We start from the raw sequence: 17,695 nt of genomic DNA on the forward strand, positions 1-17,695 counted from the left end.
ATTTGATCCACAAATATTGATTTACATTGATTAAATACATTATCCATTAAATAATACAAAATAAAATCAAATTTTTAATTTCACAGCCGTTCATAAAAGAAAATGCTTATTTCTCAAAACCTTAATCAAATAAGAAAGAGCAAATCAACAAATTGGTCTCACAACTAAAATTAAAAAAAAACCTCCCTAACTAAATACCAAATTAGAAATTCTGAACATCAGAGTGGCAAAACAGAAAGGAAAAAAAAAAAGTCTTGACAGCTTTATAAAAATCTAATAAAATAATATTAGCTCACCTTAAAGAAAAAAACATCAAAAATGAAAAAGAATTCACAGCAATGAGAGGAAATAAAAATCAGAAGCTTTTGCTCAACAAAGTTCTAAGAAAACTGAAAACTAAGATGAGTTTGATGAATAATTAATTACAAAAAATGCACTTCATAGATTGAAGAAAAGTATTCTTCATTTGATACAGAATTTGAATAGGTCACCTGGGTAACTGAGCAAAGTACTATTTTTGCCTTCAGAGTCAATGTTCCCTATCTTTTTTTTTTAAAGGTTATTTGCCAAATACGAGTCTGATGATAAAGTGAAGATGGGTTATTATTTGGAAACTTATAACTTGCTCCAGAAAGCTATTATGTATCTGGAAGAAATATTTCATAATATTCAGTCCCTGCTGGCCCTTCATGAGGTAAGAGTTAGCCTCCAGTGCCCATTTTCTAGGACACTTTGACAGGAACTCAATCAGAGGGGACAGCATCTCATCAATATAGGCCAAATGTCTTCACTCTCCATTCCATTGAAGAGAAATGTACAGGAAAGAGTAGAGTACAAAGATGAGTTTGAGGACATGGGTTCCAATCCCACCAACAGGTCTGTTGTTGACATCTTGTGTAGCCCTATACAAGTAGGTTTTGTGACAAAATTAGAATCTCAAGGAAGTTAATGGCTAAAGAGTTGCCATCAGTAGAAGCAAAGCAATAAATTGGACTGAAGCATAAGCCCTCACTTTGTGTGTGGTGGGGGAGGGGAATGGGGAGATTCTGTGCTTATATAAAACATGGTCCCTCCTTGCTTACAGTCTTGTAGGTAGGTAAGAAGCAAACTCAAAAAAACTGTGCCGGCCAGGGATGTATGGTGAGAACTTTTCAATGTAAACCTTTCATTAGAAAAGGTCCAAATACACATTGGGGAGATTTCCTCATTCTCTTTCCTCCTAGCCCCCACCCAGGAAGTCTGGGGAAATGTTTGCCCCAATACTAAGGCAGACCTGCTGATAAGTTTAACACTTAAGAAATCAATGAATCAACTAGCATTAATTTAGTAGTTACCCTGTACCAAGCCCCTGCCCTCCAGGAGCTTATAGTCTACTTGGGAGATACAGCATGTTCCCAGGGTAGATGTACAAAATGAAAGCAGAATGAAGGAGATGATATTCAACCTTAAAGAACCTAAGGATTCCAAAAGAATGAGAGCATTCAAGGATAAGACCAAAGAAATGGAGAGAGGAAAAGAATTTCCAGTTTTTCTAGAGCACAAGATGTGTGGGAAGTCACAAGTGATTGTCTGGATAGGGAGTCTAGAGGAAGCTTGTGGTGCTTCCTAAGTAGGGCACCATGTGCTCAGCTTTCTGTTCTAGAAAGATCAATGGACTCCACAGGGAAGAGTCTGGTGGTAGTATTGGGAGATCAGTTAGAAGGCTCCTTTAATAGTAGAGGAAAAGGAGAGGTGAGAAAAGGAAGACAAACAAGTAAGAGCCCTTGCAAGAGGAGCTCTTGGTCTCTGCAATCTTGGCCAATCCCCACCATCATTCATGGTCCCAAAAGGGAGTTCTTCCCAAAGGTCTTACCTTTACCAGAGTCCTCTCTTGGTCTGCTGCTTCCAGGAAAGCAAAAGGAGAAGGATTTTTAGCATTCACTTCTTTCTCCAGTTTTTTGCTTCTTCAAAGACCACTGCCAGCTCCCAAGTCAATCTCGATTCCTGGTATCATTGTACCTTGAAAGGGGAGGCTAGACTCTTCAGATTTGGTCTCTTCCCACTCTCTGCTTTCAGATTTAAATGATCCTTCTTTTGCTTTCCACTCCCCACTAGTTTCTAGCACCACAATGGGCCAATGGGTTCTGGGGAAGAACATTCTGAAGGGAATCATTGCCAGCTTCCAGGAGGAGCAAGGGGGCATTCAAGGCGGGTTTTTAAAGGATGAGCCAGAATTGAGCAGCAAAGAAGACAGGATGGAGCAAATGGAATTCTAGCAACTGCAGAATATTTGTCTCCCTTCCCTTTTCCTGATCGACACAGAACCCACTGGAGTTCAATGGTCTCCTTCATGGCTCCCCTTCTGGCTCAGAGCTTTTCCCAATTGACCCTAATGTGACCCACGATACCACACCTTTCACACTAGGCCCCCAGGAGTCCTATTACAGTAATCATTCCCACCTTTCAAAGCCTCACACAGGACATGCCATTTCTGTTCTCTCTGCCTTTCCATTGGTTGCTCCCCCTACCTCATCACCCTTGCATCAGAACCCTGAATGTCCTCAAAGCATTTAAGGGACTAGGGGCTTTCCCCTCAAATTACCTCCTGTAGACTGTGTAACTATTCTGCACATTCCTGTGTTTGGGTAGGTCTCCCCATTAGAGACTGGCCCACAGGACATGGGAATGCTGAGGAATCGATCGATTGGGTCAGTAAAAGGAGTGGAATAATGGAGAGTTCTCACAAAAGCTTTTACTGTTGCAGACCCGGAATATCAGCACTCCCCTGATGAGGAAGCTCTCCAAAGTCAAGTTAAAGCTGGCTGAAATCTCTGTGGAGATAATTCAGTTTAATCAGGAAAAAACTCTGAAGGAAGAAATGAAAAAAGGAACATGGGAAAAAATCCTGTCTGACTACTTGTTTGATACCAGTGACTTCAACCAATTGGACTGGGTAATTAGCACAGAAACAGTAACCAAGCTCTCAAGTGGGGCCAATGGGAGCAGGTTCCCTAGTGATGCTGGACTCTGAGGTGGAGGTGGGGAGCAGGGTCCCACTTTGACCTGCATTTGTGTTCATCTCACAACTTTGGGGTTCCTATAGGACTGGTTCAACCTCAATCATACTGTGGCCCACAGAGCTCTGGCCCAGTTGGAGAGCATGCAACACCTATCCATTGGATGTGTTAGCCTTCGAGCAAAAGTCTTGTACTTCATTGGAAGGATCCTCCATCTTGTGGCTCTTCAAACTGACCCCGTTCATTCATCTCATTACTGGGATGAAAACATTCTGGTAGGTGATAGTTTCCTTAAGTCTTACACCTTGGCCACTGAGATGAAAGATCTTTGGGGTGTCCTTCAATGATGAAGTGAGGAGTGAGTTGCTGAGTGGCTAGATGGACACCCCTAGAATCAGGGAAGCCTTTGATCCCCTTCCACCTCTTGACACCTGCTGATTTGAAGCAAAGCATTTGGCTACTCAGTCTTCTGGTCATCTCTCTAGAACCACGAGTGGCTTGATTGAGGAGAAAGGAAGTTTGCTCATTGTGGAGATGAGATAAGTTCAGTTTCTTCCACCAATAATGGAAGAGCAGCCTGCAACAAGGGCAGAGTCAGTCCTTCAGTGATGGCAAGAACAAGGCAGTCATACTATGGGATCCAGAGTGAGGTTTTCCATGGCCTCTCCTGAATCTCCCCTGCAAGATTCACCTCCTGGAAAGGCTTCACAGAGAATACAATAGCCTGGTTCAGGTCTGTAAGAAAAGTGTCAGAAGAGAACTAAGGCTCTGGTGAAACTGAGACTGGTAGAGAAGACCACCAACCAGAGCCAAGGGATTTTAGTTAACCTGGGAAAAAGAGGGCAGCCTCGACTGCCACCTATACCCAGCTATACCATATCTTTGACAAAATATTCTCCCTCTGCATTAGGAGGGAGCAAGAAAACTTCTGTGAGTCACACAGGCCACATTTTTCCTTTTTCTCAATTGATAAAACTGAATGAAGAAAGATTCCAATGTGTGCATAAACCATTTGATTCTGTAGAGTACTTTAGAACCTTCTCCCATCCATCTATTCATCAGATTATCTCAAAATGCCTTGAATGACAACATAAATGACCCCACTGAAAACCTGGATTAAAGAGCAGGAAAGCATCTTAGCATGACAGGTATTTGAGGAAGGAGAATGAACCAGTCTGTGGGTCAATGAACATTTATTAAGTACCTCCTATGTCCCAGTATACTAAGCAAAAGGCAGTTTCTGCTCCAGGCACTTTCTCCTCCCCAGGAGCTGGAGGAGACCACCCACCAACTGCTATGTCCATATAAGCGATACACCAGTTAAGTTGTTGTTCATTGAACTCAGGTCTTCCTGACTCCAGACCCAGCACTCTATCTACTGCTCAGATTGCCACCCACCCATGACTGCTTGTCCTCTAGGAATAATGAAGTGACTCTCCACCATTTTCTTTCATGGATCCTCATAGGACAGAAACTCAAGGACTCTACACCAACTTGGTTGACTTCCTCTGAATGTTCTGGTTATCAATGGTTATCTGGTTAAATTGGTGTGCTCTAGACTGGACATATTACTATGAGTGATACCTGCCAAAGGCAGAGTTTAGAAGGACTCACCTAATGTTTTATTCCTGAAGATAAGTGGATATGAGTGGGTGGCAAGTGAAGCCATTGGAAGGAACCTCCAAGTTGGGGAAACCACAGACCCATTACCATTTCTCTGTTTAGACTAAAAAGGACAGAATAAAAATGACTGGCAGAAAGTTGATCGTCAACATGAGTACAGTGATAAGATGGATTAGATGAGTTTCACACCATGTTGGAGGGTATCTACAGGTACAGAAAGGATTGGCTGAGCTTTTATCAGCTCTACCAGCAGAGAGAAGACTTTGAGGAGACAAGGAACAGAACACAAATATCAACCAAAGATGAATGAAGAAGGGTGGGGTGGGTAGACAGAAATGTAGTTTGACCCTCTGCCAAAAAAAAAAAAAAAAGAAAAAAGAAAAAGAAAAGTCTAGGAAAAATAGGACATTAATCTTTACTTGTGTTTCGGATAAAATTCTAGTCAATGGATATTCTTTTTTGAGGTGTGAATTATACCAGAAGGTTGGTTGGCTCTCTTTCATCTCTGAAACTCTGTGATTTGGGGGATAATTAATAAACCTTCAGGGAGGCAAGCTGTGATGACAACTAGTCATCACAATGCTATTTGGTGGCAGGTAGGGAGCCTGCCAAGGAAAGTCATTTAATAAATACAGAGCTTCTTACTATTGCAAAGTGCTCCAGTCATTCCTAGAAACTTGTTTTACAGTTTGATGCTAGAATGGCAATCATGAATTCTTTGGAGACAGACAAAGAGGAAACTGAAGGCGAATTAGGGATGAACCTAGACTTTCTAAGCCCTCCCCCAAATGAAGACTTCATTCAGAAAGCCAGAGAAATAAAGGTATTTGTTGTTCTCAATATTTCATCCCAAGGTAAGTGTAGAAGTGTATCAACACATTGATCAGAATCCCCATGTCTTTTAGAGAAGCTTAATTTTACAAGACTGTTTTCCCGATTTCAGTCATTCTCCTGATTCTGCCAACTTTACTCTGTATCAGTTCATTCATGTCTTCCATGGCTTCTCTAAACCAACCAGTCATCATTTTCTTATAGCTTGATAATATTCTATCCCATTCTTATACTGAACTTGTTCAGGGCCTTCCCAATTTATAGTCACCCCTCAGTTTTCAGAGGAATGATGATTACAGAGGTGAGGTACCGAATGAGACACATGTGTCTGGACATGGCTACCATGGGAATTTGTTTTGCTTATCTTTGGATATTTGCTATGAGAGTTTTTCATTTTGCCTTTTTTTTCTTTTAGTCAAAAGTGAAGGTGGGAGGGAGAAAAAAAATGCTAGTTAACTGAAAAGTAAAGAATCAAAAGCAAATTCTCTTTCCCTCAGAAAAACTTTACATTGGCCCAGAAATTCCGCTCCCAGGCTTCTGAAGCTCTCCTTCAGTGTCTGCAAGTCTGTCTTAATAACAACTTGATCAGCACTGCAGCCAAAGCCAGCCTAGAGATGGTGGAAATCTTCGGCATCATGGACCAACCTACTACCTGCCAGTTCCTGGCCCTTTACCAGGTGAGGAGACAAATCTGACCTGATCCTTCCATGAACCTGTCTATCTGCAGTTTTGGAAGCTGGGAAACAAGATTGATTTGCATCAAGAACCCATGGAAGGGCTGTGGGTCTCTTCAATTCTGGGAACCTAAGCCCCCAAAAGGAAGCATCTTGGCAGGATCAAGGATGTTGTTGGTAATCTCTGAAGGAACCCAGGGAATAGCTTCTAAGGTTCAATTTGCCATCGTCCCCTTAGATGGTCTGGGGCCTAGAGACCTTAACCACCCAAACTCCGAAGTTAGGTTTATCCACAGCATTTGAAGAATGAAACCCGAATAGACCCTCTGCCCATCTCAGCCCATCTCCACCCATCTCTGCCCATTCTGTCTCTCTGTGGCTGTCTGACTCTGTCTGCCCATCTATGCCCACCTTTTTCCCTGTCTGCCCATCCATCTCTCATAGCTGACTGACTGTCTCTGCCCATCTCTGCCCATCCCTGTCCATCTGGGTGTCTCTAGGGCTGGCTGGTTCTCTCTGTTTATCTTGCCCTGTTTATCTCTCCCCCCTCTTTTCTTTTTGCTTTTTCTGAGGAAAGTTCAATCAAAGCCAAGGAAAAAGCCCTTCCTTCACATCCTCAATGTAAACTGTCTGCCTATTGACAAAATCCTCTTCTCTGCTCTGCACTTCGGTCCTTCACCAATTCTGGTCCCTCCCCTGTCTTGGTTCCCATGAGTCTCCTCAGATGTTTTGCATTGGCTGATCCCCAGGGCAGGCTATCCTCAGGCCTCAGGTTCCCGCCTTACCTGTTTGCTTCTTAGAGCCTTCCCTTTGGGGTTCCTGCTGCCTGCAGGGCTATCCCCACCCTCTCTGTAATTTCCTGTCCACAAGAACATTGGCTTTAGTGGCCAAGACAGGCTTTGGTGATTCGGACCAAAACCTTGTTATAGCAGGTGTTCTATCAAGGCTGGAGGAAGGTTTTCCCTGAGACCCCCAAGGAACAGGTGCAGGGCCCTGGCTCAAGTCTGGGTCCTGGATCTGGATATTCATAGGGCTCTAGGGCAGAGCAGAACAGCCACTCCTGCCTGGGGGGGGTGAAGATCCCTTTCTCTTCCCTCTGCCCTCAACCTCCCCCCCCAGCTAGTCACCCTGCCTGGGGACTGAAGCTCTTCCATTCCCCTCCCCTCTGCCCTCATCCACCCCCTGCCTGGGGACTGTCCCCTTCCCTGCCCTCCCCATCCCTAAGTCAGACCTTGCAGGAGCCCCTCACCTGCCTGCCCCAGTGCCCCCATTAAGTGTGGGTCCCCATGTTTGTGACTGCTTCTTCACCAGAGCATCCAGGCTGCATCCCCAAAGTCCTAAGCTGGGGTGGTGAGTGGAAGGGGCATGTGGCCCCCTGCACTAGCCTGATGCCAGGGACGTCCCATTTCCCAGAGCTGTATGGCATCCCTGGAAATGAGAAAACTGTTGCTGTCAGTCACCATCAACACCAGCAGCTCCCAGCTGGCAGCCCTCCTTCAACTTTACCAAAAGCTGGAGGAACAAGACCAGACAGGAACTACCCTTTTCCACAGTGTGGAGCAGAAACTGGGACAGATTTCCAAGGTAATTTTGTAGCCTTCCCCAAGTCCCTGCCAGCCAAGCTATTGTCAAAATTCTTAAGTGCAGGCAAGCAGGCAGGGGTTAAACTGTATGCATTAGAGCAAGTTCAGGCCTTGAAATATAAAGAGAACTAGGTTCAAATCTCCCATAGATCACTTGGTAGGTGTGTGACAAGCTCCTGGAGATTTCTTTTCCCCATCTCTAAAATGGGGTCTCTGATACCTGCCTATATAACCTGGAGTTGTATGAGGGGCTCACAAGCTCATATTCACATGACCTCCCTGGGGAAATTCTGAAGAGTCCCAGTAAGGCAGGAAGCCCAGACTTCCCCTGCTATTCCCAGAATAATTTGTTTTCATCTTTGCTTTGGGGATGGGTCTATATGCTAAGCCACAGCCATTTAGCTGCTAAAGTTGGGAGTCTTGTGAAGGATCAATGCCTCGTTGAGATTGTGAACCAGGCAGAGTCTTGCATGGGACTCTGATTTGAGATTGAAAGGGAGAGATGGTTTAGATGGCATGCCATGGGCTGCCATGGAGGGGAGACATCATCAGCACTGGAAGGAGGAAAAATGTTCAAGAATGAAATTCTGAGCCTGGCAGAGACTGAGATGGCTACAAAGGGTGCTAGACAGGAGCCAGAAGGAGCCAAAGTATAATAGGATAAATTCTATAGGGCAGCCTACACTCAAAATGGGCCAAGGGAGCAGAAGGCTGAGATGGGGGCTCAGGGTCAGCCCATCTTGGGAATCACAGAGGGCTGGGTGTGAGCCTCTAACCTTAGAAATCAACTCTAGATCAGGACTTGATTTGTGGTTTAGGGGCTTGTTCATACTTAAAAAAGTAATGAAGAAAATATTAATAATGCCATTCAAGGTAAAAGTATATTATTTATGAAGAGCTAATTGTTGAAACACTTAGCATCATACCCCTGGGGGCTAGAAAGGGAGGATCCAGAGGATGGATAAGTAAGCTTTTAGTAGGTGATTCCTGGGCTGTAGGACATATTCAAGGAAGAATGACGACTCTGGTATGAGGTCTGCCCAGCCCTCTTTGGGGCTGTTTTCCACCTTTGATGTCCACCTGAACCACCTAACACTCACCTGTGACTTCAAGAAGCTGTAGCATGTACAGCAGCCACACCACAGTAAACCATTTTGGCAAGCAAGTTAAACCAGGTTGAGGATGACCGAGGGAGTCTCAAACTCATCAATGAGTTGAGGGGGTTATCTACCCCAATTATATGAAGTCTTCCACTGGTGGCATAGATGGATAAGAATAATTCATTCCAGTGGCCATGAAGGCCACTGTGGAGCTTAGAGCTTGATTAGATGTGGAAGATGCCAAGGTCATCCATTACATCTAGAGCCATCACCACTTAAGTCTGTCTTGCCATGCAGGATCATGAAGACTTTGGAAGAGAGAGTGAGGCCAATGACTTCATGCAGCTCTGCCTTAAATACAATTTGTCCATGCAACAAAGACATCATCCATACCTTCAAAGTCCTGTGGTGAAAGACAAGTGACAAAGCAGCAGGTGCAGATACACTGGGAGCTATAGTCACAACCCTACACACAGGTGGCCCAGGACATAGGGTTGTTTCCCCACTGAAAGCAGCTGTAAGACTTGGTACTCTCCTTGGGTGAATGTTTAAATTAAATTAAGTTAAATTAAATTAAAGATTCAATGCTCACCTCCTGGTGTGAGGAAGGGACTAGTAAAGGTGCCCTAAAATTGTCTGCTTCCCTAACCTTGGCCTGATTACCATGGCAGGCAAGGATCCCACAGTGTGGTTGAGACAAAAAAAAAATCTACAAAAACTTCTTCAGAAAAAAATTCCACTTGCAGTACATAAAATGTACACACACTCATAGATGACCACTCTCGTTGCAAGACAATTTAGCAGATATCATATCTAAATAGTAGCCCTGAGTGAAACAAGGCTGGAAAATGAAGGCCAGCTTACTGAAGTCTGAGCTAGATATATTTTTTTCTGGAATGACTATAGTGAAGGGGAATACTATGAAACTGGGTTAGGTTTTGCAATCAAAACTAATCTAGTCAACAAACTTGAATGCCTATCAAAGGAGAGAATGGCAGGTTCATGTCAATGAGATTGCTACTTCCAGGAAAACATCATGCCACCATTAGCCATGTGCACCCACCATGACAAACCATGAGGAAGTCCAAGAAAATTTTTATGAAGACTTTGAGACCATTATTATCAATGCACCAAAGGAGGATCAGCTTATAATTCTGTGTGACTTTAATGCTAGAGTAGGTGCAAATTACCTGACGAGGTAGGGAGTTCCCGGGAAGAATGGAGTTGGCCACAGCAACAACAGTGGTCACCTACTACTGAATACTTGTGCATCTCATGACCTTCTCATCACAAGCACTGTCTTCCATTTATCTAAATGCAATAAAACTTCCTGGATGCACCCTCGTAGCAAACATTGGCATCTATTAGACCAAGAGGCAATGTGTAGTGCAGCATGCTAGACTGATCACAGACTCATCCTTTCTAATCTAAATATTCATATTTGACCAAAGCACGACCCCACGATAAAATGACTACTAGAAGAATTAATGTCAAGATAGAGAGTCTCTCTGAGCTGGAACAGTTTGTTGTTAACTTGGAGTAAATACTGAGCCAATACACAATTGGCAACATTAGAATGGAAAAAGAGTGGGCATCTTTCAGAGATCTGGTGCACAACACTGCATTTGCTCATCTGAGCCAGAATACTCACAAACAACAAGACTGACTTGATGAAAATAATGGGGAAATATAGAAGCTGCTAAATGTAAAATAAGAACTCCACAGGATTTACCAGTAAGATAGTTCATCCATTTCTAAGAAGGCAGCATTTAGTGCTATCAGAAGTAAAGTACAAGCAAAGCTTAGAGAAATGCAGGACTCTTGTCTCAGTAAGGCAGAAAAAATTCAGTTTTATGCAGACAGAAACAATCCAAAGTGTTTTTATGATGCCCTGAAGCCTATTTATTGGTCAAAGACCTATGGTGTATCTCAATTACTCAGTGCTGTTGGAAACACATTGATTAATGAGAGGGACATGATCCTAGAGAGATGGACTGACCACTTCCACTATGTCTTTAACAGATTGTCATCAAGCAATGCAGAAGCCATTGACCATTTACCTCAAGTTGAAGTCAATAAGTCTCTAGTTAAACTTCCAACTGAAGAAATAGTTTTGAATGTCATTAGGCTCCTTTCACATGGCAAAGTACCTGGTGCTGATTCTATTCCAATTGATATCTACAAGGTGGTGGGGTCTGTTGCTCGATCCAAAAGTTGACTGAAATTTTCCAGATTATATGGCATGAAGAGGTTATTCCCCCCTCCATCGTCCATCTCTATAAAGGTATAGGGCATAGATTGTCCATGACAATCATAGAAGTACTTCTCTTTTAGTCATTGCTGGCAAGATTTTTGCCTGAGTGTTTCTCAGTAGGCTGATCTTCACCTGGAAGATGGTCATCTCCCTGAGAGTCAGTGTGGTTTCAGAAACAGTTGAGGAACAGTTGATATGGTGTTTGCTGCCCAAAAACTCCAAGAAAAAAATGCCAGGAACAGAACAAAGGTCTATAATTCTGACCAAGGCTCTTGATGCCATCAATCATGAAGGTTTATGAAAATTATGTCAAAATTTGGTTGTCTGGAGAGGCCCATCAGTATTGCCAATGCTTGCCCAGGTTCTGGATAATAGATCAGACTTCCATCACTGATAGAGTGAAAGACCATGTACTTGCTCCCAGGCTTTTTTAGCATGATGTTTTCAGTAGAATCGAATACCTTCACTGAGGATGAGTGTGGCATCAAGGTCAGCTACCACTACAAGTCAAGACCAAAGGAGTGTTGGTGCATGGTCCTCTTTTTGCAGATCATGGTCTGCTCAATGCAGCTTCTGAAGCTGAGATGCAACAAAGCATAGATCAATTAAGCTCTGCTGCTTGTGCTAACTTTGCTGTAACAACACCAAAAAAACCCAGGTGCTGTCAGCCAGCACCACACCACCCATATGTGGAACCACTGATTACAGCAAATGGAGAAGTTTTGAGCAATGTGGACAAATTCACTTGCCTCGGCAGTGTCCTTTCCAGGGTGGTACACATTGACCATGAAGTTGACGTTTACATTGCCAGAGCTAGCTTGGTATTTTGCAGGCTCCAAAAAAAGTATGGGAGAGAAGAGATATTAGACTGACTACCAAACTGAAAGTCTACAGAGCTGTTGTGCTGACTTCATTGCTCTATGCCTGGGAAACCTGAACAGTCCACCAGTGCCATGCCAGGAAACTGAAACTCTTCCATTTAAATTCTTAGGAAGATTCTGAAGATCACCTGGCAGGAGAAGATACCAGACACTGAGGGCCTTTCTTGAACTAAACTGCATAGCATTCCTACAGAGAGAGCAACTACATGGCCTAGACACATTATTAGAATGCCAGATGGATGCTTGCCAAAAGGACTCATCTATGGAGGACTCCCACAGGGCAAGTACTGATGAGGGCATCAGAAGCTATGCCAAGACCCCTGAAGGTCTTTAGAATTGATTTACAGCACAAGACCACCCAGCATGGTGGACCTTCATCAGTGAGGGTGCTATGTTCCATGAGAAGGGCAGAAGTGAAGTAGTTCAAAGGAAACATGACATACTTAAGTTTATAGTACCCATCATGTGTTTACGTGGACTGTGCCTGATCTATGGTAGAGCATTCCGAGTTCATATTGGGCTGATCAGCCACAATAGGACATAGTGATGTCACTTTGTCTCAGACATCACATTTTGGTCTTCTTTGATAACAAAGAACAAGAACCAGCCAACCAGGAACTTACTGCTTGCCAGACTCTATGGACCAGGAGTCAAATATCTACATACACACATATACATTATATAATGTGTTCAGCCCAAAGTGAACTCCATCTCCCCCCAACCCAGGAGCTCCCAGGGAAGACCAGCTTTGGAAAGAACCCAAGGAGAAAACATCAGAGCAGAGTAGGAGAACAGAGATCACAACATGAACCATTGAGCAGAAAGCTTCCTGCAGGGGGAAGGGCTTAAAGGAAAGAGCATATATTAAGTGCCTACCATGTGCTTGCCAGACACTGTGCTCAGCACTTCACAAGGATTCTACTGTCCCAAATCTTCTTTCCAAATATCACCTCACCAAGGAGGAGAATGAGGAAAGAAATGAAAAGGATGTCATTAGTAATGACATAAATGATAGAAAAAGTTTATTTAAAGAAATGGGAAGGATTGTGATCATGTGACCCAGATCAAGGGGTAATGGTTGACCACAGATTTAAAATGCACCTTAGCAGGTTGTTAGTAGCACAAGATCATATGTCAAGGAGAGTTCAAATCCATCCAGCCTTAAACACTTCCTAACTGTGTGACCTTGAGAAAGTTACTTCACCCTGTTTACTTCAGTTTCCTCATTAAAAAGATGTCCTGGAGAGAAAATAGAAAACCACCCTGATATCTCTGCCAAGAAAACACCAAATGGGGTCACAGAGAATGAGCCATAACTGAACATCAACAATCTCTGTGTAATCCTAGGCAAGTTACTTCACCTTAGTCTGCCTCAGTCCCCTTATCTATCAATTGGAGATCATAAGAGCACCTGTTATAAAGCACCTTGGACACCTATTGGCTTGTTCTGCTCTTCTTTTTCTGAGGAGTTTTCTTGAGAGCTCGGGAAAAGAGCGCTGGTGATGGGGGAAGGAGGAGCCAGGTCAAGGGTCACTTGTTTAGTTTGAAAGGATTGATGATTTCAAATCTGAATTCTGATACTTGATACTTAACTAGCAATGTGACCTTGGGCAAGACACTTAATCCCATTGCCTGCACAAACCAAGACAAAACAAAAAGTGGGAGGGTGGGGTAGATTAGAAGAGAAGATGAAGGAGGAAGATGGAGTGGTGTAGATAGGAGGAGGACAAAAAGGAGGAAGATGGAGGGTGGGGTGACTGGGAGGGGGGAAGAGGAGAAAGATAAGACTATTCACTATACCACCTAGCTGCCCACAAGTGCTGGGAGGAGGAAGAGGAAGGTGGGCATGGGGTCCTGAGCATTTGCTATGGAAGAGGGAGGAGAGGGGACTGACAAATGATGAGAACCAGTTGCCTGTTTCTTCCTGCACAGGCATGGCAGAACCTCTGCGTCACTGAGCAGCATTTTAACATCCTGAATAACCTCCCTTCAAACTATCAGCTCATTATTCTCCAGCACTCTGAGGACAGGTAGGACTCTTGGACCTTGGCCTCTGCTGCATCCTATACCTGATGCATCAACCATCAAATCTTTTTATACATACTTCAACACTATTTTCACATGGACCATGGGCCTCGTGGGCCCTCTTCCATGGGGCGGGGGGGGGGGGGGGGGGGGGGCTCATAGTCAGTACAGGGCCACCCAGAGAGAAATGTTCTGGGAAAAATGAATGGAAGACCTATGGGTGACTGTTGAGCAGAAAGGCCCCAAAGAAGCTTCAAGTGTTAAGGCCACACAGGTGGATATGGGACAGGGAAAGGAACCAAGATCACAAGAGGGGGACAGAGGAGAGCTGATTTTCAAATGCTTTTTAAATTGATCTGGAAAACACACCACATCCTGGTCAGAAAATCTAAGTAAAAACCTCAGTGAGTAAGTCATTTTTCATTTTTTAAATTATATTTATTTTATTTTTGTACAAATGTTGTTTTTTTATACATTATTAAAATATTCTTAAGAGTAAACATAATACCCCCTCCCCCCAAAAAATATAGACCTTCATGAGTAATAAAGTAAAGGAGAGAGGAAAAAATTAATAATAATAATAATAATAATAATAATGATGGCAGCTAGGTGGTGCAGTGGACGAAGCACCAGCCCTGAAGTCAGGAACACCAGAGCTCAAATCTGGTCCCAGACACCCAACAATCACCCAGCTGTGTGACCACGGGCAAGTCACCCCAACCCCATTGCCCTGCAACACCCCCCAAAAATAAAAGAATAATAATAATGATGATAGTAGTAGTAGTAGGGGCAGCTAGGTGGTGCAGTGGACAGAGCACCGGCCCTGGAGTCAGGAGCACACGGAGCCAAACCCAGCCTCAGACACCCAACAATCACCCAGCTGTGTGGCCCACAAAGTACCCAACCTCATTTGCCCTGCAAGCCCTCCCCCCCCAAAAAAAATAATGATGATGATGATAATAATAATAATAATAATAAATATGCATCAGTCTGTGTTCTAACACCACCAGCTCTGTTGTGGGTGGATCACATTCTTTAGCATAAGTCCATCACAAAAGTTACTTCCATATTTATCCACTGTTGCCATTGCTGATCATAACTCCCTCCATTCATATTTCCACACTACCATATACTATATTTTCTCTCTCCTTTCACTCTGTCCCTCTTCTTAAATGTGCTGTAGGGTAGCTGAGTGGCACAGCAGACTGATCACCAGCCCTGGGGCCAAGAGGCCCTGAGCCCACATACCACCCCTAAGGCCCAGCAACCACTCGGCCCTGTGGTCTCAGACAGGCCATCCAATCCTGGCCCCTTGCAAGAAGTAAAAAAGAAAATGTGTTATATCTGACCACTCTCCCCCCATGGTCCCTCCTCTCCTCCATCACTCATATCCCCCCTTCCCCATGTCCCCCTTCTCTCCTTACTCTAGATGTTTATGCCCCATTGAGTATATATACTGCTTCCTCTCCTAACCAACTCTGAGGAAAGCAAAGGTTCCCTCATTCCCCCTTGCCTTCCCCCCTGCCTTCCCCCCTTCCATATCATTGCAATAGCTCATTGTATTAAAAAAATTTGATTATATGAAATATCTTAACCTATTCCACCTCTTCTTTCTCTTATTCCCATTATGTTTCCTTTTTAGCCATTGATTCCATTTTTATACCACATTATATCTTCAAATTCAGCTCTCTCCTGTGCTTCAACTATAAAAGCTCCTTCTACCTGCTCTATTAAATGAGAAGTTTATTATGAGTATTATCAGTATCATTTTTCCATGCAAGAATACACACAGTTCATCATTATTAAGTCCCTCATATTTTACCCTTTTCCTCCACTCTCTATGCTTCACCTGAGTCCTGTATTTGAAGATCAAACTTTCTGTTCAGCTCTGGCCATTTTAATAGGAATATTTGAAATTCCCCTGGTTCACTGAAAGTCCATCTTTTTCTCTGGAAGAGGTTGTTCAGTTTTGCTGGGTAATTGCTTCTCAAGCTCTTTTGCCTTCCAGAATATTATGTCAAGCCCTATGAGCCTTTAATGTAGTTGCTGCTAAGTCCTATGTGATCCTGACTGCAGCTCCATGATATTTGAATTATGTCCTTCTGGCTGTTTGTAGTATTTTCTCTTTGACTTGGGAGTTCTGGAACTTGGCTATAATATTCCTGGGGGTTGGGGTTTTTTTTTTGGATCTCTTTCTTGGGGAGATCGGTGGATTCGCTCAATTTCTATTTTGCCCTCTGCTTCTAGGATATTAGGGCAATTTTCCTGTAGTAAATCTTTGAAAATGATGTCAAGGCTCTTTTCCTGATCATGACTTTCAGGTATTCCAATAATTTTTAAATTATCTTTCCTAAATCTGTTTTCCATATCAGTTGTTTTTTCAATGAGATGTTTCGCATTTTCTTCTATTTTTCATTCTTTTGGTTTTGAAGTATTGTGTCTTGACTTTTCGTAAAGTCAGCAGCTTCCTTTAGCTCCATTCTGCATCTTAAGGATTTGTTTGTCTCAGAGAGCTTTCTTATCTCCTTTTCCATCCGACCAATTCTGCTTTTTTAAAGCATTCTTCACCTCAATTTTTTTTAACTTTTTATCCATTTGAACTAAATTGGTTTTTAACATGTTATTTTCTTCAGCCTTTTTTTGGATCTCCTTGACTAAGTTGCTGACTTCTTTTTCATGTTTTTCCTGCATCTCTCTCATTTCTTTTCCCAATTTTTCTTCTGTATCCCTCACTTACTTTTCAAAATCTTTTTTGAGCTCTGTCATAGCCTGATCCCAATTTCCATTTTTCTTGCAGTCTTTAGATGCAGGAGCTTGTGCTTCCTCATGTTCAGATTGAATATTTTGATCCTTCTTGGGGTCATAGACAATATATTTCTCAATGATGTACCTCTTTGTTCTCTGTTTACTCATTTCCCCAGCCTGCACCTGATTTTGGGGTGCTTCCTGAGCTTTTGAGTATTTTTGGGACCCCCCCACCAAGAATCTCAGTGTGTGAAGCTCTGTCTTCCCTCCTTGTCTATGAATGACCACACGTGCACCCCTCTGCCATGGGGATAAGGTGGGGGGGGGGGGCCTGCTGTTCTGTGGAGGTTCCTAGGCTGTGATCAGGATCTGAATGTGGTAAGAGACCCAGAGTCCTGTTCCAGGTACAGAGGACAAATCTCAGATGTCTCTCTCTACTCCCCTACCTTGGTTATGCTGAGTACTAAAGGCTCAGTTGCCTGGGGGCTCCTGCTTACTGGGCTCCACCTGCTTCCATTTCCTGGATCTGGGCTGCCTCAGCCATACTGCTCACTGAGTGCCCTGAGGGCTGGGCTTCACATGCACCCTCTGGTAGAGGTCCCCCTGCTGATCTTCCAAATTGTGCCCAGTGCTCCCTGGAGTGTAGGTCAGGAAACTGCCCCTGCTGCCATAAGCCCAGCTCCCAGTGCCTTGCAATTGTCTCTGGGAGGCTGAAGTTCCTTTGCTCTGGTGGGCCACCCCTCTAACCCCATGGAGCGGAGCCTTTCCACTGTTTTCAAGGTTACCTTTAACTGGAGAATTGCCTTTACTGGATCCCTCTGTGAGTTCTGTCTCTCAAAAATTTAGATAGTCATTACTTTATGAGCTTTGAAATATTATAGAAAGAGAGCACCTAAGAAAGGTTCTTCTTCTGTTGCCATCTTGACTTCTTCCCCCCCACTCAGTAATTTTTTTGACTCAACTCTGCAGAAGGATACAGATAG

General features: G+C 43.5%; 1 protein-coding gene across 1 annotated transcript in view; it reads left to right on the forward strand.

The window, feature by feature from the left end:
- The window catches only part of CFAP46 (cilia and flagella associated protein 46), a 128,937-nt gene that overhangs the window by 81,498 nt on the left and 29,744 nt on the right, over window positions 1–17,695 (forward strand). The window contains 7 exon segments of the mRNA XM_074232114.1: window positions 559–694; window positions 2,744–2,932; window positions 3,083–3,271; window positions 5,308–5,442; window positions 5,948–6,127; window positions 7,538–7,708; window positions 13,875–13,972. Coding sequence (XP_074088215.1) covers window positions 559–694; window positions 2,744–2,932; window positions 3,083–3,271; window positions 5,308–5,442; window positions 5,948–6,127; window positions 7,538–7,708; window positions 13,875–13,972 — 1,098 coding nt within the window.

The sequence above is a fragment of the Macrotis lagotis genome, chromosome 4 (genome assembly GCF_037893015.1).
Source record: "Macrotis lagotis isolate mMagLag1 chromosome 4, bilby.v1.9.chrom.fasta, whole genome shotgun sequence".
Lineage (NCBI taxonomy): Eukaryota > Metazoa > Chordata > Mammalia > Peramelemorphia > Peramelidae > Macrotis > Macrotis lagotis.